This window comes from Micromys minutus (assembly GCF_963924665.1).
Source record: "Micromys minutus genome assembly, chromosome: 1".
In the NCBI taxonomy this organism is placed as follows: domain Eukaryota; kingdom Metazoa; phylum Chordata; class Mammalia; order Rodentia; family Muridae; genus Micromys; species Micromys minutus.
In genome coordinates, this window is record NC_137969.1 from 226,936,244 (window position 1) to 226,957,340 (window position 21,097).

Below are 21,097 nucleotides of genomic sequence, written 5' to 3' on the forward strand. Positions count from 1 at the left end.
TTCAGGATGATGATGACGACGACAGTAACAACAGTTATTATGTATCTTATATGATAAATATAATGTATTATTATTACCTTTACTGAAGCACAGCCTTTAGTCAGCATTATGTATACTATTTATGTTCAGCTGATTAAGTTGTAATCACTTTGATATTACATTGTTTTTTATGAACATTATTATCTTATTGATATAAACTTTAGAGGCCACTTGAGTCCAACATAAAAGTTTCAGGTTTTTTTTTTTTTTTTTTTTTTTTTTTTTGATAAACGTTGGACAAAGAGAGGAACCATCCTTTTACCTTGGATAAGCAACATCCATGATCTATCCTCTGCTACTTCCTCTCGTCCCCTTTTGTTGGGTTTTAACCCAGCATGAAGTGGCAATAATGATGTGGTTGACATTTATTGTGCTTCTAGTTCTTGCTTTATGAAGTCTTGTCACTTGATGCTTTTAGGAAACTGGCATGAACCTGTCATTGTGGGCAATGTTCCACTGATAGTTCCACACACTGTGCAGCAGGGTAGTCTTAATTTACTTTGCTGTTTCCCTTTGAAAACATTCATAGTTTTGTGTTTAATTTTTCTGTGGTTACCATGATCAAAGGCCAAGGAGATTTATAGGTGGCACATATTAAGGTGGAGAAACTAACTCCATGGTTGCCTGTAGCCAGCATGGCTTGTAAGAAAGGACTCTTTCCCAGCTGTTCCTTGTGTTATGTGATTCCATAATGTGTTCCTGTTGCTCATTATTCAGGACAAACTGCCACTGTAAGCCAAGTTATAAGAAACTAATACCTAATAAATCTGGTCTTACTGTTCTTACTTTCCTCTTCCAACAATACACAGGGAGCAGACCTGCTGGTGAGTTAAGGAAGCCGGGGGCGGGGGGATGTGTCCTGTTTTAATAGATTGAGAATCCCAGGTATGGTTTAGTTCCTAGTTCAGCATTTAAAGTCTGAGACTTGTTCTGTTCCGGCAGAGCAAGCAGCGTGGAGAGCTTGGGCCTTGGATCAGAAAGAAAGGAGAGCCCTAGGAACAAACAAACATAGCCTCATATATTCCTAAATCTGCTTATGTTGTAGAGAAAGGTACTATGGGATGCCTTCGAGCTAAGGGTTCTTTCTGGGTGCTTAGTCTGTGTTTAATTTCCTTAGGCACATTCTTTGATCTAACACTTACCTCACCTTCCTTATGTCCTGGAAGTCATTTTTATAAAGATTATGCCAGTTGGCCAGCTCATTTGAAAGTATCTGTGGGAGTGTATATTTCTTCACAGCAATATGGGCATACATTTGTTGAGAGGTTGGCTTTGGTACATATTTTGGCAAGCTATCCTTGAACTCTTGGGCCCAAGTGATACTCCTGCCTCAGCCTTCTAAGTCAATGGCAGTACAGACAGGTGCCCTGTACCCTGCTGTCTGCAGTCTTTATATCTGATTAAGGTTTCCAAGCCACCTTCAGAATAAATAAAATGTCTTTGGAAGCAAGCATCCCCTCCTTCCTTGCCTGTGGTTCCCCAGACCCTTGGCACTCGTCATTTGTCATAGCCTCTTTCTGCCCGCAGAGCATTTGGGCTCTTGAGGTGGCCAAGCCAACAACAACAGAGGTTCTAGGACACTGAAAGGGCACACATTGTCCTCCATATGCTTTTAGGTCAAGGTGGACATCAAAAGTTCCTGCCAGCTCATACCTGGCCCTTAGTCAAAGCTATCCTTTAGATCTACTCATATAAAACTGTTTGTTGGCAGTAAAATGTGAGGTGAAAACACAGTCCATTTCCTATGTAGAAAGTTCCATGTGAGAAATTTATCTTAGAATTTGGGGTCAATGAAGTTATTTTCTGACTTTATCAAATACCCACTTTTTGATGGCAGGTATATTTGTTTGCATATTTTGTTTAATATACGTAATAAGTTATCTCTTGACCTACAGCTAAATTTAGTATTCAGATTCAACCTTAAATATAATATACATTTACTTTTTAATTTAACTTGTTTTTCTATTCTGCCTTATTAGTGTGGCTTTTCATATACTCCAGTCAGCAGGAGCCTCAAAAAGGTCTTTTGAAGAGTTACGTTCAACTGCATTTATTGTTCCTATCACTTACCGCCGCCGTGTTTTCAGGCTTCCTCAGTTCTTTCCACAATCTCAGCAGCTGTTTTCTGCCTGCAAGGGAATGGCTTGGAGTCACCTCTCTTGACACTCTGCAGAAGTTTTAACTTACAGTTTTTGTTCTTGCTCTTCTTATGTAAATAAATAACACCATTGTTACAAGGTCCTCTGACTGCATTCTTCTCAATATCAATCAATTGTAGCTACAGTTCTTTATACCCCTTTACCAATCCATACATAGTTGCAGGTCCTCCTTGTCTCTCGCTGGGATTCTAGCACTAGACTTTTAAAGTCTTTTTAGCCTTATGCAGTCTTTCTGTTCAGAACCCAGCCTTTGCCAGGATGATCTTTCATTTAACCAGCCAGGTTGTCTGATAAGCAGATGATGCAAGAGGTACAGTCAGAAATGGGTCTGGTGATGGCATCTATGGAGTATAGAGGGAAAGGAAGCAGAGCGTGTGGAGTATTCCTTCAGCCCATGGTGCAGCAGGAGAGAAAGGGGGAGAGGAGGCAGAATTAGACAAGGAAATCTTCAGACAGGGTCACATTCACCAACATTTTGTCCAGTGTAATAGAGAAAGGTGAACAACAGAAAAGCCCCTAACAGGGTAGCAAGTGCCTGGCCATGTTACCTCCTGCCCCACTCCGTTTTCCATGCTCAGGTACTGAACTGAGGACTGGCAGACTGTGTGCCTCAGCTGCCTGACTGCCCCAGACAGGTCCCAGGGCCAGAGACTCGCAAGTTCTTCCTCAAGGGAAGTCAGTGCTGCGTGTCAGTGGATGCTGCGTGTGGAGGTGTGCTGAGCCGTCATTCTACCCAGGAAAGAGCCAACCTGAAAAGATTCAGATGGAAGCATAACTAGAGGTGGTTATGGCAGTGTATACCTTTAACTCAACACTTGGAGGCAGAGGCAGGGTCTCAGCTCCAGGCCTGCCTGGTTTATATAATGAGTTTCATGATAGTCAGGGCTACATAGAGAGACCCTGCCTCAAAAACAAAAACAACTACCCCCAAAGCTTGTTACAGGAAATAGTATGGCAATACAGAAAATAAAGATTATTTTCTAGACACAGGGCTACCATAAACACTTTTGTACTGTTTTTATATATAGAAATAGCCACTTGTTCAATTGTTTACTTATTCAATTGTTCAGATATTTAGTGCCTATTTTGTGAATTCTTCCCATGCAGCCTTCAGGGGCACCTCTGACACAGAGAGGCTGGGGGCTTGGACTGGGAAAGTTGGGACTGGTCCACCAGGCTGTCTTTGTGGGGTGTGAGAGAAGCGAACAGAGTAGAAGGTAGAACATTGCCTAGGGGCACACAGAGTAGACTTCTGCCCTGACACTAGTATGTAGTTTTTGTCATTATGATGAATGACAAATCTTTAAACCTTGATATTTATGATTCAAAACTTTAAGCTCTAATCACTTTGCCTCTTCTGTCTGGAACTTCATTTGAGTGGATAGTAGAATGCTTGGATTTGTTTTTTGTCTTTTGTTTTTAACTTACTTTATTGAAGGTGTGTGTGTGTGTGTGTGTGTGTGTGTGTGTGTGTGTGTGTGTGTGTGTGTGTGTGTTTGTGTTGAATGCGTGGTGTGTGCACACATGTACAATTATGTACCTGTGCATGCTTGTGCAGAGGTCAGAGGAGGACATCAGACATCCTGCTCCATTACTTTTGCTGTATTTCCTTAAGACAAGGTCTTTTACTGAACCTGAAACTCACCATTGGCTGCACTGGCTGGCCAGAAAGTCCTAGTGACTCTTCTGGTTTGGTACCCACAGCAGGAGTTGCAGGCTCAGGCCACTATGCCCAGCTTTCATGTGGTGCTCTTTGAATTGCTCCCTGTTACTGTGTTCAGAGCCTGGCACTGTGTGGCAGTTCTTCTTAAACAGCCCTTTCACTGAGTTTTATTTAGGGCAGTTATGTTTTTGTTTTCCTGTTCTAACAGTGGGTGCTCATCACTGTCTTATGTGCTCCCTAACAGTGTGTGCTCCCTAACAGCGTGTGCTCCCTAACAGTGTGTGCTCATCACTGTCCTATGTGCTCCCTAACAGTGGGTGCTCCCTAACAGTATGTGCTCATCACTGTCCTTCATGTGGTGGGTTCTTCTCCCCGGTTCAGTGCTATTATTTTTACATCCTTTTTTTTTCTGAGTTTTTCCCTCACATTATCCATGTCTCTGATATTCTGCTTTTCTTATGTTTTGTTCTTTGTGGTTTTTCTGGTTGACTTTATCCTGTTTGTGACCAAAAGTGCACATGTGTCCTGAGTTCTTCCCTGCAGCTCTGATAGGCTCTTGCTCCAGTGTAGCCTCCCTTAACACAGACAGCTAGTACTGGGAAAGTTGTGTCCACTCCACTAGGATGTGTCACTGTGTGATGAAAGGGTAGGAAGTTGAAGCCCTCGCTTGTAACTAAGGAGCGCCTCCTCCCCCTTCCAGCCACATAAAACAGTGTTTCCTTTCCTGTCCCATTGAGCACTAAGTTAACCTTTCATCTTGCCATCTTCCAAGACTCGGACCCTTTCAGAATTCAGTTACCATGGTACTCTTGTTTCTATGGGACATTGAGGGGTTGTATTTTGTCACAGCAATCAAAACACACCTCAGCAACCAGGATCACAAGTTAGATTGCTTGGGGAATGTCTTATACGTGAATGTTTGATGCTATTGTGTAGTTTGAGGAAAGGGACATGGCTTTTCTATGTAGCATTGGGTATGATGGCTGGAAGTCCCGTGTGTGTGGCTTTGTGCTGTTATTCTGCACATCCCCAGTAGTGAATGAGGTTCCTGTTCTTCTCTCTTCAGGAAATGGTCCCTCAAGTGGTTATGTGTGGTTATGAGACTGTGTGGTTATGGTGGTTTTGGGAGGGTGAAGCAGCCACCAATTGATCTCTGGCTGACCAGGCATCCTCATTGAGTCTGACTTTCACTATCATGAACTCACACAGGTGTGTGCATAGATTTGCTAAGTCTGAATTCTAACATTGTCTTAGCCACTTTGAACTGGTTTGTTTTTTGTTTAACATATTCTGAAATACAGCTTTTGAAAGGTAATCATTAGACATTTACCAATAAAAATACTCATAATTTTTAACTCATTTCTCCCTTTTTAAATAGTTTTATGTTTTTGCTGTTACCATTTTGGTGGTGCTTATTAAGGTCAACATAACTTAATAATAAATTTGCTTTTTGTTGGCAAGTAAGGAGACTGGTAGGGTGTGCTTAAGCAAATGCTGTTTTCTTTTGGTTGCTTGATTGATGGATTGATTGATTTTTGCAGTTCTAGGGACTGAACCCAAAGACTTCAGATTCTAGACAAGCACTCTGTCCTTTAAGTTTTTTTTTTCTTTTTTGTTCCTTGAAAATGTTTTAAGTGGCAAAACTTCATTGAGCTTTTTCTCCATCCCTTAAACCACCCCCCCTTCCTTTCCTCCCTCTTTCCCTCTCCCTCCAGTCAGGGTTTTATTATCTAATTCAACAGTGATTCTCCAACCCCGTGTCCCCAGGATTATGGCTTTATACTACCATGCCTACTGCTGCACGCTTTATAGCTGTGGCTCTCACCCTTCCACAGAGAGCCTTAGTGCAGTGTTATTGGCACACCCCCATTGGTTCCCTGCCCTTTGAACTGTGGTTCACAGTCCTGGGTCTTGTGGAAGCTCTTCTGTCCTTACAGTTAGGATAAGCTCTTTGGGGATGAGACAGAGACTCAATGTGGCATACTTCTCAAAGTTTCTTTAAACAGCTGCCTTTTTTCCCCCTCTTCTGCCAACTTAATTTTCATTTTAAAAGCAGCTGTTTTCCACCTTTATTTCTGTTGATGTTATTTACAGTATTTAGTTTTTATAGCTTTATCTTCTCCAACATTAATGTCATTGCAAGAAAACAAAACACAGGAACTCATGAACCCAACAGGGAGAAGTGAAGAGTGAATCTGAAAATATTAAAAGTTAGTCAAAAGGAGAGAGACATAGCTAGGAACCCACGAGGTGTTCTATTTAATGAGTTAATAAGTGGGAAATAGGAGAAAGGGTGAGTTGATTGCAGTCTGGGCTTGTACAATGGCCCCTGATCCTTTGTCTCCTAGTAGACCACTTACTGCTGGTGTTTGTAGCCCTCCACCCTCATGTCACTGTCTTTTCTAAGAATATGGGGGAGTTTGGACTATTTTTCTGTGTAGTCAGTTTGGGGGTGTAATATTTTTGTGGCTTGATGTGATTTGCCATGCTGAAATGTTTGGTGTCTCTCCACACTGCTGCCCCCAAGATGAGTGATTCTCTGTATTGTTTGGTTTTTGTTTTCTTCTTCTTCATCTCAGAAGTTGTTAACAGTTGTGTTAGGCAGAAGATATCTATTTTATTTGCTTTGTCTTAACTTGTGTTTTTACTGTTTATTTTCCCTGTTTAAAACTTTAACTTGATGGTTATATGTAAATATTTAGGCCACAAATAATAATTTTCTAAGTTATTGGGTAAAAATTAAGATGTTAATTATTAACTTAACTGTTCATAATTGTGCTCAGTCTAAAGCACAATATTCCTAAGAAATAGTAATACACAGACAACGAATATGAAAGCCAGTACAAACAGTCCAGAAATGGCTGGTTGAAGGCTGTGACTATTGGGATTCAACTTTCCTTTTCTCCTTTACAGTTAACGGGCCAGGTGTGGCTTTTTTGACCATACAGTTAAAGGGCTAGGTATGTTTTGTTTGGGGTTTTTTGTTCTTTGTTTTTTAGATCAAACATGTGTGCCCAGTAGCTTATAAATATCAAGGGACTATATTTGACACAGTTCCTGGAACTCTCAGCTATTTGCTTTTCTTCTCTTTACTCAAATACTCATTATAATTGTGAATGTATTGACCATAAATAAAAGCTCTTAAAGTAGAATGTTTCAGAAACAGTTGGAATCTTGAGTGTTCTGTGTATCATTTTGTCAGACTTCATAATTCATAAGAAAACTCTAGGGGCTCTGGGCAATGCTTTGTAGCTGATGTGTCTGTTGTTGTGTTTGGCTCCCCAGAAACCATGCAAAGCATCAGTAGGCATAGTAGGCTACCTCAGTCCCATTCCAGAGAGGAGGTGAAGTCAGCAAATCTGCAGAGCAGGCTGGCTATCTATACAAGCCAAACAGCCAGCTCTTGGAACAACAAAAGACGCTGCCTCAATATGTAAGATGTTGAGCCATCTTGAAAGATACCCAGAATTGACCTTGGGCCTCCACATGCATACACATACATGAACATATATGCCCACATACATGCAAGCATACCTCCACAAATGTACATATACCACACACATACATAACAAACTGAATGTTCATTGTAAAGTTTGGGAGGAATAACATTATGGGGTGGCACCATGTCTCCTGTCAACACACACAGAAAACATTGGCATATCGGTGAGTAATACAGAACATGTGATCTAAGTAAATAACACATCTCTCTGGCCACCAAATTTTGTTTAACTATTTGTTGTTTATTAAGTTTTAGAGACTTCTGGGAGTACAGTGTAGTGATAATAGCTAAGAAGATGAGCTTTGATCTCATTAGTGGATGCACTTGATTTGGTATGTAGTAGTGCTGTAGCTGTCCTGAAACCCCAGCTGTCATACCTCTGAAAAAGAGATTGTCTTGATCTCAGAGTTGATGTGAGTGCCTCACTCTGGTAGTTGCAACACTGTGGTCTGAGGATCACCCTGTTGGGTCTCTGCAGTCACTGCGCTGCCTTTACACTGTATTTGCTGACTTCGTGCCCTGTGGAGTCATCTCCAGCAGCATTTCCAGTCAGCCTCTCTTTTCTTCCTGCCATGTTTTTTACCCTGAGCCTCATGCCCATCATGCTCCCTGGCTTCCCTCCCCTTCTCCTTCCATTTTTCCAACCCAGAAGAAAAGCAGAGCTACTGTGAATCTGACTGGAGAAGCTCCCTGTTGTTCTAGCGGAGATGAAGGTAGATAGCTGATACAGGGGGAAGGGAAGAAGTTATAATCATTTTCACTTATGCACCCCAAGGCAGAGGCAGGGATGCTGAGAGAAAGTTGCTGAGATGGATGGATAGAGGCAGGCGTGGTCAGATGAGTAGACTTGCCATGTAGAATCTGACACATTTGTCTTGAAATCAAAATCTAAAAATTAAAATTCAATTTATGATGCCCTGGTGAACTAACCTCTTCTTTCCTGGGGACAGTACATCATATTAGGATTTTATGTTGAGTGAACGTGTGCAATGTACAGGAAAGATTTACTTCTGTTCCTATAATAAGCAAAAAGAAGGGACTATACTAACTTGGACTTTTCTGTGTGGTAGAATGAGGTGAGAACTTTTGAACTTGCAGAGTCTGATTCTGACAGAGTGAACAGAACATGAGGAGAGCCAGGCAGAGCCTCTGTCTGACCAGTTGGGACTGACATAGATGGAGACTTGCCAAGATACTGCTCTGGAAGTAATAGCTAGAATTCCTCGTTTCATTATGTCTCTATGAAGAGATCTCTCCAGCCTTGTCACACAGGAAAGGGGTAAAGAGTCTGAAGAAAGTGTATGAAGTTAGCTGACAATTATCCTGTTACCTCTGGCTCAACTCTGAAATAACTGAGGGGAAGGTAGGGAAGGGAATTTACAAATATATGTCAGATTCTAATAGAACAAAATATGTGTCTTTCATTTTTACTTTTTAGTTTCATTGTGCCTTACTTTATTGGGGCTTAGTTTATTTTTAAAATAATACTTTTATCTCCCGATTAACACTGAAATAACTTTAAATTTATGCTTTTTGTTTTTAATGTTTCTACACCTTTGTATTTGAGATGTGTGAAATGCTTGTTTTCACTGATCTGTTGGGAATTCCTAATACTTTCCAAGTTTTACTTTTACTGTGTAAACTCCTCCAGTGCACTCCAGTTTTCAGCTGCTCTTTTAGAAGACACCTCAGGGGCACTCCAGGTGAGACCACATAAGACAATAGAGTCAAATAAAGCATGCTTGTGGGATTTTGGACAATCGAAGAAATTTAATTGGCCCTCACCTGTGAGAAGTCTGGGTCAAAGAATGACTTCAACTAATGACCTGTCAGGAAGCCATGGACAGTATCCAAATCCTCAGAACTCATGAATGGATTTCAAGCTTTGTGGTGATGGGTCAGATGTATGTTTTAGGAGGGGGTATCTCACTGCCCTGGGAACATGGGGGCAGCAAGTATGGAGGGAGACATGGGTAGAATGAACAGACAGTTGAGAGAGACTCGGGGTTGAGCACATAGTCTCACCTGACAATGGTGAGTGTGGGAACTGTGCCGTTCCCGTGAGAAGGCTCATGTAGAGCTGGCAGTTGAGAACTCAGAATGGGTAGATTACCCAAGAATAAGAGATAAAATTGAGCAAGTTAATAGATGATCAGAAGCAGGTGATTTCATATTATTTAGGGAGTAAGAATGTTCTTCTTCCTTTTTTTTTTTTTTTTTTTTTTTTAAATCTGGATTAGATGTTTCCGTGTTTGGACAAAATACAAAAGAAAAGCACTGGCCGTCCTCACTCTGGGGCAGCAGAGCAGTGCCCGAGAGTTGCAGGCTCTAAACACAAGTTCGCAGTGCGCAGAGGAGGATGGAGATCCACATGGGAGTGAGCAGAGGAGGACGGAGATCCACATGGGAGTGAGCAGAGGAGGCAGTGAAGAGAGTAGGAGGGGACAAAGCATATGTACCTGTTCTAGAGGTGCAGAGTGAGCCCAGGCCAGGATGGAGGGAGCGGAGGCTTTGTGTTACAGGGAAAGGGAAGAGAGGCTGCTGAGGACAAATCTGTGTGCGTTAAGATGGTGGGTGCTGAGTTTGCTTCTGAAATACTGCTTTGCTTTCCTGTTATGTTTTGTTTTTAAAGCAAACCTTTTTTAAAAAGATTTATTTATTTTATGAGTACACTGTAGCTGTCTTCAGAAGAGAGCACCCAATCCCATTACAGATGGTTGTGAGCCACCATGTGATTGCTGGGAATTGAACTCACACCGCTGGAAGAGCAGTCTCTTCAGCTGAGCCATCTCTCCAGCTCACCTTCCTGTTTTCATGTTGACAGCATTAGTGTTTGCTGAGGTTGAAGGGGTGAAGGAGGATTGTTTGAAACCTCAGCCCTGAAGACACAGAAAGTTGACCAGGGAAGCAAGGCTAAGGGAGGAAGTGTCGAGGCAAGGTTACTGAGGACAAGTCTGGAGTGCTGGCTGTGTCTTCCCCGGGAATTCCTCCTGTAGCTGAAGCAGCAGCCCCACCCACCTGAGACAAGTGAAGTGTGTGTGAACGAGGGTGTCCGGATGCAGCAAGGAACCCACATGTCCCTCACGGGCCCACTCCTCCTCTGCACTGGGAACTCAACTATCCTGGGGGTTTCTGAGTTGCTTGAGTAGGTGGTCCTGATGCTGTCTTGTTTTCCTTTAAGTTCTTGTCGGCCTTTTACTATTGTCTCCCCACTTTCTGTTTCTTTCCCTGTTGTCAGTTGTTCTATCACATTGCTGTCTGCATGCAAGTTTGTATCAGCCCTACACCCTGGACTTTGTCAACACCGGGATTTATCTGTCACCTCTCTGAAATAAAGCTGTGGGCTGGAAGACCAGACAACCAAGCTTGTTAGAATTGTGTGCAAAGTAAGAGTAATATCCCGTGTGTGTGTGATTCTCACGTGATATGCTGAGGGTGTACATGGGTGTTTGGATCCTGTGGTGGTCATTGGCTTGTTTCTCAGTTGTCCATGTATCAAATGCTTGTTGTCTGTGTTCCCATTGTGTTGTCTTATTTTGAATTTCCATGGATTATAATATTCTTTGAGCCTGCAATGTTTGAGTCTATCTTTTGTAATTGTATATAAGTATTTATCTGTAAAGTGTTTTCATTAGCATTTCCTAAATTTTAAACCTATATGACCAGATATGTTAAATTACTTATTATTATTCTCATGGATTTTCAAATACTTATATATTTTATATGGAAATAACATGTTTTCAAGTATGTATTTTATATGCTAATAATGTATCATGTCATGACTTAGTCATGTCACATGTAGATGACATAGAACAACATAAAGCAAATGTTTTGGGAGTTTGAAAAGTAAGTTATCTGCTTGTCATATATTTCGTGTTGTATGGGTTTTCTCATCTGTGAACATTTTGTGTACATATCAACGGTTTTAACTTAGAGGCATATATTCAAGTGCCAGTAAGTACCAGTTTTATTGTTTTCTATAAATAAGTCTTTTCAGTGCTAAGGATTGCTCTAACTGCTGTATACTAGGCAGTCACCCCCTCAGTGATCTGCACTCCTCCACTAACAGTTAACTTTGACTTCCACCCTCTTGTTAGGTGGGAACTTTTCCTATACCCAACCCCCACCAAGGCCATGCTAAAGCTTGGGGCCTTGAACAGTTGAGAGGGTCCACTGTACCGTCCGGGGTATGCGACCATATTTTGTCTCATTTCATGGGAATTGTTGATAAGGCCAAGAACCCTCTGGCCAGCCTCCTACCTCCCAGGCCAGAGTGAAACCTGTTCCTCTGAGCTCCTCTACCTGACATAGGACTGCTCAGTAGCTCTTCTTCCCAGTGCAGGGACATCACTATAGCCTTTCTTCAGACTCTAATGTATGTCTAAATAAATGTAAAATGGCTTATCACAAGGCCTATGAAAAAAGTGGGAGCAGGAGAGAGCACAGTAAACACCTACAGCAGTGAATCACAGAGTAGTCAGCCCAGCAGGCTTCTCTGTGCTGCCCTTCAAGCATCCTACGTAGCCCCAGTGTTTATAGCTCAGTGAAGGGTGTTAGTGTTTGTTAAACATACATTTATTTATCTTACCAACAGTTTCTGCGAAGTGATTTTGAACCCAAACAGATTATGATGTTTTGCACTGTCAGATAAATTTTCTAATTGTTTTTTATCTTATTTTACCTAAGAACACTGGAACTATTTTGGGGCTGATGAGAACCTCGGTCCAGTGGCTGTGAGCATTCGAAGGGAAAAACCAGAAGACATGAAGGAAAATGGATCGCCATACAACTACCGAATAATTTTTAGAACTAGTGAGGTAAGTTGCAATGAGCCAGATGTAAGACTTAATCCAGTGAGGGAAGTGGAGCAGAAGCATTAGCTCGGATTAAAGCCTACAGGATAAGGTCACAGTGTCCTTGGAACAAAGAAGGATCAAGGCTGGGAAGATGGTTGAGTTGATAAAGTGCTTAAGACTTGAGTTCAGTCCCCAGCATCCACATGTCATGGTGGCATGTGCTTGAAATGTGACAGGGACAGCAGATCCCTGGAGGTTCCTAGCTAAACAGCTGAGCCTAGTTAGCAAGTTCCTGAGCAACCCTGTCATTGAAAAAAAGTGTGGATAATGTCTGAGGACCTTACCTGAGAGGACCTTTGGCCTCTGCACATATGTGCATGGTAATACATGCAAAAGACAGATCTGTTCTCTTAGTGGTAATGCCTGGGAGAGGTATTGGCTGTATCTGGCTGTTTGGTCTAGCTTGCAGTCAGAGTAGTGAAGGGATGGGAATTTCTGTGCACAGAAAGGCAAGTCTAGAGGAAACTGGAACCCTTAACAGTCACAGTTTAGGGAAATCTAAAAAATACTCAGCACCCAAAGGAGCCAGAGCTCTCACAGGTGAGAGAGAATCACCTCACGTTTCTTCATTCATTCTTTCCTGCTACTGTGTAGACTGATTTAGGAAGTTTCTTCCTCTTCTCTGTTCTTGTGCATACTCTCCAAGGCCTAGAACACAGGTTATTAGAGCCAGAAAGCCATCTCTGAGTGCACAGGCTCTCTGAGGTCTTTAGACACTTTGATTACTTTATTTACATAGTATGTGCTCGTGTGTCAGGTGGGGTTCAGAGGACAACCTGCAGGCATTGGCTCTGCTCTTCTGCCCCCCACCATGTGTGTTTTGGATACCAAACTCAGAGCATAAGTCTTAGCAACAAGTACCCCTCTAAAGAGCCAGCCCTGACCTGTCAGAATTCTTTAGGGATTAAGTACGTGAACTTTTATTTTAAGATTAAAGTTTAGGTTTTTAAGAAAGGGGAAATAAAATAGCTTATAAAACATTTAAACCAGAAATCCATGTGGACAATTGGGAGGTTGTGAGGCCTTTTTGCCTTTTCTTTCTAAGCATGTATATAATTATTTCAGTTATCTATGTATTGTCTTAGCTCCTAATTCATTTTAGGATTGTTCTTGTGGATCAATGCCCAATACCCCTGACGTCAAGAAAATGATGGTTTTGAAATTAGTTTAAGTAGCGTTTGACTGTATTTCCCTCATTGAATACAGGGCAAGTTTCAGGGGTTAGCTTCACTTCCTAATTGTTTCCAAGCCCGAACTCTCAGGAAGTTAGAAATGGGGGTTTGGAAGGCAACACTTTTATATTTAATGTGTTGTTTGTAATAGCCAGGGTGGAGTGGCAAGCCTGCCTGTGTTCACAGGCTCGTCTCCTGTCAGAGCTGATCGGCTCCAAGACAGCACCCTTCTTTCCAGATCTACCAGACTCACCCATCCTGGTCTCATTTCCAAGTTGTCTTCTGTTGCTGTCTTTATGTACTCTACTCTAACAACTCTGCTACGCGCACACAAACACACAGTATTCCAGTTGATGCTCCATCTTAGCTTTCTTTCTTTCTTTTCTTTTCTTTTAAAATGAAGTTGTTTGTCCTTTACTATGATTTTGTCCCTTTGTGTGGAGCAGAGGTAGGATCTTCTCTGATGTCCCTTTTGTCCTCAGGCCCTGCACTGATGTCCCTCATCTTGCCTGGCAGGCCTTCCTGTCCAGGGGAAACTTCTTCCCTGCACAGTACAGTGATCTCTGAACCCGAGTGGCTCTGGTTTTTCCCTTCTGCTCTTTGTCTCCTCACTGTGTCTGCCTGCTCTGCTCACCTCTCTCTAGTCTTCAGTCTCAGGCCTAGCCTTCTTCCAGGCCTCACATCAAGCCAGGCTTGTTCCTTAGCTTTAGCTGAAGAGCCCAAATGTCACACTGTTCCATTATAAGCCATGGAGAACCGTTCCACTTGCTATTTAGGGTCAAATTAATAACCTTTAGTTCCTTGCTGTGTCTGTAATTCTGTTTGTTTGTGCCAGAAATCCTGAATTCACACTTGAGTCCTCTTTTCTGATTCCTGCCTCAAATCTAGTCTGCTGGCAAGCAACCTTTGCAATCTTGTCTTAAAATACTATGTGTCTGGAATTCAAGCACTTCCACCCCCAAGACTTAGACCTAGTCCTACATCCTTTATGTGGCAGAGAATCTCTGTAAATGAAGCCAGACCTCCTCCTTCTTCCTTGAGAATCCTTTAGCCGTCTCCATCCTTCTAAACAGAGCCAGCCTAGGAGTCAGTGTACTGCGAGGTGCCTATCCCTTCCTGTAACTCCCTTGTCTCCATCCTTTCCAGCCTCTTTGGCCTTTTCCCCCTGGCTGCCAAAGGACTTTGGTGCTTTGCTGCTCCTGTGGCATCAGCCTCCTCAGCAGTTTCCAGGCTTCCAACATTCTCTTGACTGATGCTCATGTAATCCACAGGACCCTTTGCTGTCACAGATCTGAATTTTCTGCTCTCTCCCATTGAATTCTAATCTCTGATTCCATGCCTTTTCATTGAGACTTAACACAGCCTTACACACGGTACTTACTATTTTACTTGTTTTCTGTCTCTCCCGTAAGAATGTAAGTCCGATGAGAAAGGGTGCTTTGCTGTGGTCATGTCTGTACTATGAAGTAGTCTCTTTGCTGGTGAGGAGTGGAATACAGCTTCTGACTCTTGAATTCCATCTTGCTTTTGACTTAATTTCTCCAAGTGTGTCTGTTATTTCTTCTGAAAACCTAGTGAGACTGCACTGTGGAGTCAGAAGTGCAAAGTGCTCCTCCAGCTACAAAGTGTGGCATCCTTTCTGTTCTCAGCATCCCCACCCCACCCCATCATGTCTGTGTGTTCTGTCTCAGGGTCAGCTGCTGACGGTTTCCGTTCCCACTCAAGCCCTGACTCCCTTTATCTGCGGCTTTGCTCCTGTTTCCTCTACTGGTTTCTTTTTCCTTTATTCTTTAACACATTTCTTTTTTCTTTTTTCTCTGTAGCCAATTTCTGAGGTTGCCTCTTCTATTAAGGTTTTTCCTTAGTGGCCTGGGCCACTGTCACTCTGTTTCTGCCTTTGGATTGTCTTGCTGTTTTCTTTAATGAACATTCTTCTCTAGATTCATGTCTATGTTTCCCATCTCTCCCTGATAATGCCACATGTATGTCTGTGGCTGTCACCTTACACCTTTTGTGTTTAATGTAATCTCCATGTTTCATTTCTTAGACTGTCAAATGGAACTTAAATTTATGAACAGTTTTGCCACATAGACCTTTTGAAAATCAAGACCCCTTTAGGTTTCATGCCTGGATTTATGTTTCTATAGCAGATCACTATTACTAGAGAACATCATTGCTCGAGTTAATATTTGATAACAGCCAGAGTGTTTTAAGAAAGGAGAAGTCATTTCCAGTGCCGTTGGCTGCATTCGTTGCTCTAGAAGCTAGGAGCAGCTTAGGCTCTTCAGCCACACTAGGGAGTATAAAGCATCCTCCTCCTCCTCCCTTTCCTCACTTAAAAAGTATACCAACCACATTCTCAGTGTTCTGTCACTCCCTGGGATGCCTCCCTCATTCCTCAGTGGGCTTCCTGACACTGTATAGTGATGCAAAGCCCTCGAGCTCACTGATGACTGTGAGAGCAGGCTGCTTTTGTCACTTGGGTAACTAGCTCAGTACTATAATAAATATGTTGTGAGTTCTTTTGAACTTTGTAGGAGTTCTTGGAAGTATGACCTCATTTTTCACATACGAGTGAGTATCCTGTATTCTCTCTCATGCACCACCTCACTGACTTGACCAGCTCCCAGCCATTGTTTAGTTTGGGAAAGAGCTACTGTCTAAGCTTCCAGAGCATAATACATATTCAGTATCTCACACTTTTGTGAAGTCTCACATAGCCCTTATCTCTCTTGTAGCTCATGACACTGAGAGGGTCTGTCCTGGAGGATGCCATTCCCTCCACAGCCAAGCACTCAACAGCCAGGGGCTTGCCTCTGAAGGAGGTGCTGGAACATGTGATCCCAGAGCTCAATGTGCAGTGCCTGCGTTTGGCCTTCAACACGCCCAAAGTCACGGAGCAGCTCATGAAACTGGACGAGCAAGGGGTAGGTGTGCAGTCCCTGCTGTTTGGCTTTCCCTCTGGGCTTCCAGAACAGACTGTGATGTTTCTTCTTAAGTGGAAGAACTGCCCTGTTTGTTGTAACGGATATTGTTTGTGATTGTTCATCTGACCATTTCTGATTTGATTTCTCTATGGCAAAGCTAATAGAGGGCTTTAGCCATGTTCGGTTCTTTCTGTGGTCACTGGCACATGCAGTGTGTTTCTGAGTATGTGGGGAAAGACGTGGTGGTACCAGCAACAGTGAGTATAATGACTGTTGCATTACTAGTAATTGGGACGAGAATAGCAAGCACTGCTGAATGTGTCCTCCAGAGGCTGTCCAGGGAGTCCAACTACGCTCTCCTATTTTACCTTCCAGCTTTAAGAGAATGGTATTGCTACCATCCCTAACTTAGAGAAAAGGAATCTGAGGTACGGAGAAATTGTATAATACATTTAATTTCTCACTTTATAAGTTAGAAAACCAGGGTTTGAACACAACCATCTGACTCTAAGCATGTCCTGTTAGCTATTAGCCAGACTATTTCTAAAAGCTTAGATTTAAGAAAGCCTACTTTTTAATACTGCCAAAGATGCATTTTTACCTAGGACTTTTTTAAGTATAAAAAATTAGAAGTAGGATGTGAGTCAGTAGCTTTGTCAAAATGCTCAAGGTTGCTGTCTCCATTTCTCTGTTTCCAACCATGATGTCCATTGATCAAGGCGCTTGAGTGTCTTAATGTAGAGACCCCAGAAAGGAAAAGGCTGCTGTGACTGGAAGCCACTGTCATCCAGCCGTTCCAGCAGCATCTTGCCTGCGATGATGAAACACATGCCTGGTCGACATTCTGTCTGTGAATCCTGACTTGGAACTTCTTTTGGAGTTTCAGCCATTTGCACCCTAGCAGTGGGTAAAAGTGGCTTGAATGTTGCATGTAAATTTTGACTAAGTATGATGTCATTTTGTGAACAAAATTTTGTTTACATTTTATAAGTTAAAAATTCTGGTTTTATTAAACTAAAATGAACACCATCATCCAGAAATCAATGTCATGGTATTGTAAGTCTTTCCCTTCATTCACTGAGCATGTAAGATGAACTAGAAGCTGGTGGAGCTTTCTGACTCCTCTTCTGTCAGTTACACAGTGTACATCATAGCTAATGGCCCTTCAGTGTCAGTACACGGAGAATCTTGGGAGTGTCCATTTGTTGCAAGTAGCTTTGACACACACACACACACACACACACACACACACACACACTGAATGCCTTAGAAGGTGGCCTCTGCAGGAACTGCGGTGCTCTGAAGACTGTCTTCCAGCACACGTGCTGAACGTTAATGAAGGAGGAAGAAGCGGGTGCCGTCTCAGCTTTGTTAGTTCAGTCGTTTGGATTTCTGCTTACCCAGGAGGAAGAAGCCCACTCAGGCACTGAGAATACAGCCTTACTTACCGGTCTCATTCTCTACACAGCAGATGACTTCATGTAAAGAAGGTGCTTTATTGCCATTTCCCTTATTTTAAACATATTAAATTTAAAAATTCATGTTACAATTGTGCCTTTTTATGAGACATCTGGCACATTTTGTGTCCTCTTAGTAAATGCATCGTGTATGCAGGTGGTTGTGATCTGTGACGAGCTTAATGTGGTTACTGTGTAACTCACAGAATTAGCCAGCGTTCTCTAGTTATCACTTCCCTGATTATAGTGACTAAAATATTTCTTCAAAAATTATTAATTATAATATATTGCAATTGTTTTGTTTGGTTAAGCATTACAATAAGGCAGTAGATCTAACTGGTTTTATTTTGAAGATGTCTTAAATACAATATCTCATTAGATAGAATTTTACTGTTAGGCAGTGGGGTCTAGCAGTAAAAGCACAGCACTCTGTGTGAGCCGCCCCATACCTGAATGAACCGTTCTGCTCCTGCTTTGCCTTGTCTGTCTCTGTGCATGGCCTTCCAGCTGGAGTCGCAGTGGTGCAGAATTTCACACTCGAGGTGGGAATGCCTTGGAACCACTTTGAGAAGTAGATTCTTTTGGAAATATGGACTTTAAAAAGAAATTCACTGGGCTGTGGTAGCACACACCTTTAATTCCATCACTTAGGAGGCAGAGGCGGGTGGATCTCTGTGAGATGGGAGGCCAGCCTGGTCTACAGAAGAGAGTGATAGCCAGAGCTACACAGAGAAACCTTGTCTTAGACACACACACACACACACACATACACACACACACACACACACCCCACCACCACCAATAAAAGAAAAAGAAATGTATGCAAGTACAATGCACAGCTTTGTACTTTGTAAATCAATTATCACTACATTTCTGGTTCCCATTGTTTTTTTTTTTTTCAGGTTTTCTGTGTATTCTTGCATTAGATTCTCAGTGTGAGTCCCGAAAACTGGACTTATGAAAGAAACTTTTTAATCTTACTGTATTATCTGTTCTACCCTTATGAAACTCCTACAAAAAAGAAAACACAAAAATTTTGTTCACTATATTGTGGCATTTCTGCCTTTTGTGCTTGGTTCTGTCATGAGTACAGAAAGCAGAAGTAAAATAAGCGATCTGTAAGGTCTCCGGCAGCGCGCGGCCCACCGTCCAGTCACTTGCCTGTTTGACCAAGAGTTGGTACCTGTCAGAGCTGGAAGGGGCTCTTGAGGAAGCTCATTCTGAGGGATGAGTGGACACTCTGTGGCTGGCTCAGGCTTTGCCCATTCTCCTTACTCTTTCCGTCTCCTTAGCTCTTTTTGAATGGTTATTTTAATTCTTTTGTTACGTAAAATGAGAGGCTATAACTCAGTTGGCAAGAGTTCCACACTGGCTGTAGTTTATTAGGGCTCTGAAAGTTTGTTTTTCCTTTGGACTTAGTTTACCTGCCTTATTTGTCAGGTCTCTCCTGCTCCTGTGGAGGCCATCTTTAGGATAGAGGCTGACTAGACAGCATGCATTGTAATTTACTGCCTTCTGAACTCGTCTGACACTATCTGTGTTAATCCTCACGGTTTACTTCAGGAATTAGCCAGTTTTATGTTCAGCAGCTGAGGTCACAGGCATCCCGGGCATGTTCTGTCCTCTCACCTCTTCTATGGCTGAATACTAGCTACAGATCGGTATAAGTACTACCTTTTAAAGAATTGCAATCTTTCCTTGGCTTTAAATAATTTTTTCCCTAAAGGAAATGTGAAGGGCTGGGACTTTGACTATCCTGTGAGCTTTGACATTGTGTGGACACTTCAGGGACTTTTCTGTTATATTAGTCTCGTCCTCAGCAGTCATTTGAAACCACCTGTGTCCCATCTACTTTTTGCATGGGGAATGGCAGATTGTTTCATGTCCTGTTTTTAGGAGCTGACAAATGTGTAACACTCAGTGCAACATTGGGCACTTGAAAAAGAGTCAAGAAATCTTGGCTGCTATTGATGGTAAAAAACAATCACTTGTTAGTCACCTTTAAATGCATTGTCTCATTTTATCTTTCCAAGATCCTATGGGAGCACGCCTATTAAAAATAAGATGTGCTGTGCAAGTAAGCACAAGTGCTGTAACTCCATACATACTCCTTACAGATTGATAGTCTGTGGGGAATCAATAGGCTAGCAAAGCCCAGCTCATGCCCTTGAAAGAGACAAAGCCATACAGCATTCTGTAACAGATGTCAGGTTTAACATAATGAACTTAAGATAGCTGCAAACAGTGAGGCCAGAGGCCATGAGTCAGGATTGGCTGACAGGATCAGAATGAGGTTCCCCTTGAAGAAGGGGAGGCTTGCTTCAGGCCTGAGGACATGGTCAGATGTTCCAGACCAAAATCAGTAGGGATGAAGTCAAGGGAAAGGCTCCTTGTGTTCATGGAGCAGCAGGCAGGCTCACTGAGCACATTGGAAACTTGGATTGAGCAGTGGCTAAGCGGGTACTGTGTGAAATAATTTACATGAATTATCCAGGCACAGACTTCATAGCCCACATTTCCAACCCATGTGCTGTATGCCCCATTCTACTCCTACAATGATGACTCTGAATCTTAGAGGCCTCAGCACCCAGTATGAAGTAATGTGTTAAACCCAAATAAAGTACGGCAGGACTGGCTTACGCCTGTCAGAAGCTCACTTGCTCGTTTGAAATAGAATCAATAGTTCTGCTTCATTAGGAAATGTCAAGTCTCATATGCCTGGTAGTGATTTTGCCTAAATGAATACCCATTTTAAGAGGTGTTCATTGAGAATATGAAAATGAGGATGTGTTGTTTTTCAGGTTTTAAAGCTACTACTTTCCAGTTGAAGTTAAGACGAAGCATGGCCAGTGTGTGGGACACCTGTAGACCTGGAAGAATAGCTGTCAGGCAAAGGCAGTAATGAATAGCACTGGTTCTTTGATAGGTGTGAAAGGAAGTCTGCTGACTTCTGTTCACTGCCATCGTGCATTATTTCATTGTGACGCTAAATGAATTTGACCGGCCACTGTCATCTTTATTCAGGCAGCCTATTGAAAAAATAACCCGTAGGGGAAACATTGTATCTAAAACCAGTTTTCTGTAAATGACACTTTGGCAGAACAATGACACTCCTAGAATTTAAATCTCTTAGATTATGAGAGTACCCAGGACATGTTTGACATCCAGATGGTACCAGATGACTCCTGGACCTGGGCAAGCATCCTCCGGAATTGCAGCCGTCAGTCATCAGGACAGTGCTACTGCTTGTTATGTGCTGCCCATCCGTCCATGCTTGCCTGATGAGAGGACCCTGTGCTAATATCACTGCTGGCATTAGCATTGG

The 21,097-nt window shown here is 42.4% G+C and overlaps 1 protein-coding gene across 3 annotated transcripts in view; it reads left to right on the plus strand.

Annotated features, from left to right (window-relative positions):
* Positions 1–21,097, plus strand: part of SIPA1L1 (signal induced proliferation associated 1 like 1) — a gene marked incomplete at its 5' end in the record, with an annotated part of 108,653 nt that overhangs the window by 4,387 nt on the left and 83,169 nt on the right. For all 3 annotated transcript variants that reach the window (XM_080916609.1, XM_080916607.1, XM_080916608.1), the window contains 2 exons: positions 12,047–12,177; positions 16,127–16,315. In XM_080916609.1, coding sequence (XP_080772735.1) covers positions 12,047–12,177; positions 16,127–16,315 — 320 coding nt within the window. The remainder of the gene's footprint in view (positions 1–12,046; positions 12,178–16,126; positions 16,316–21,097) is intronic.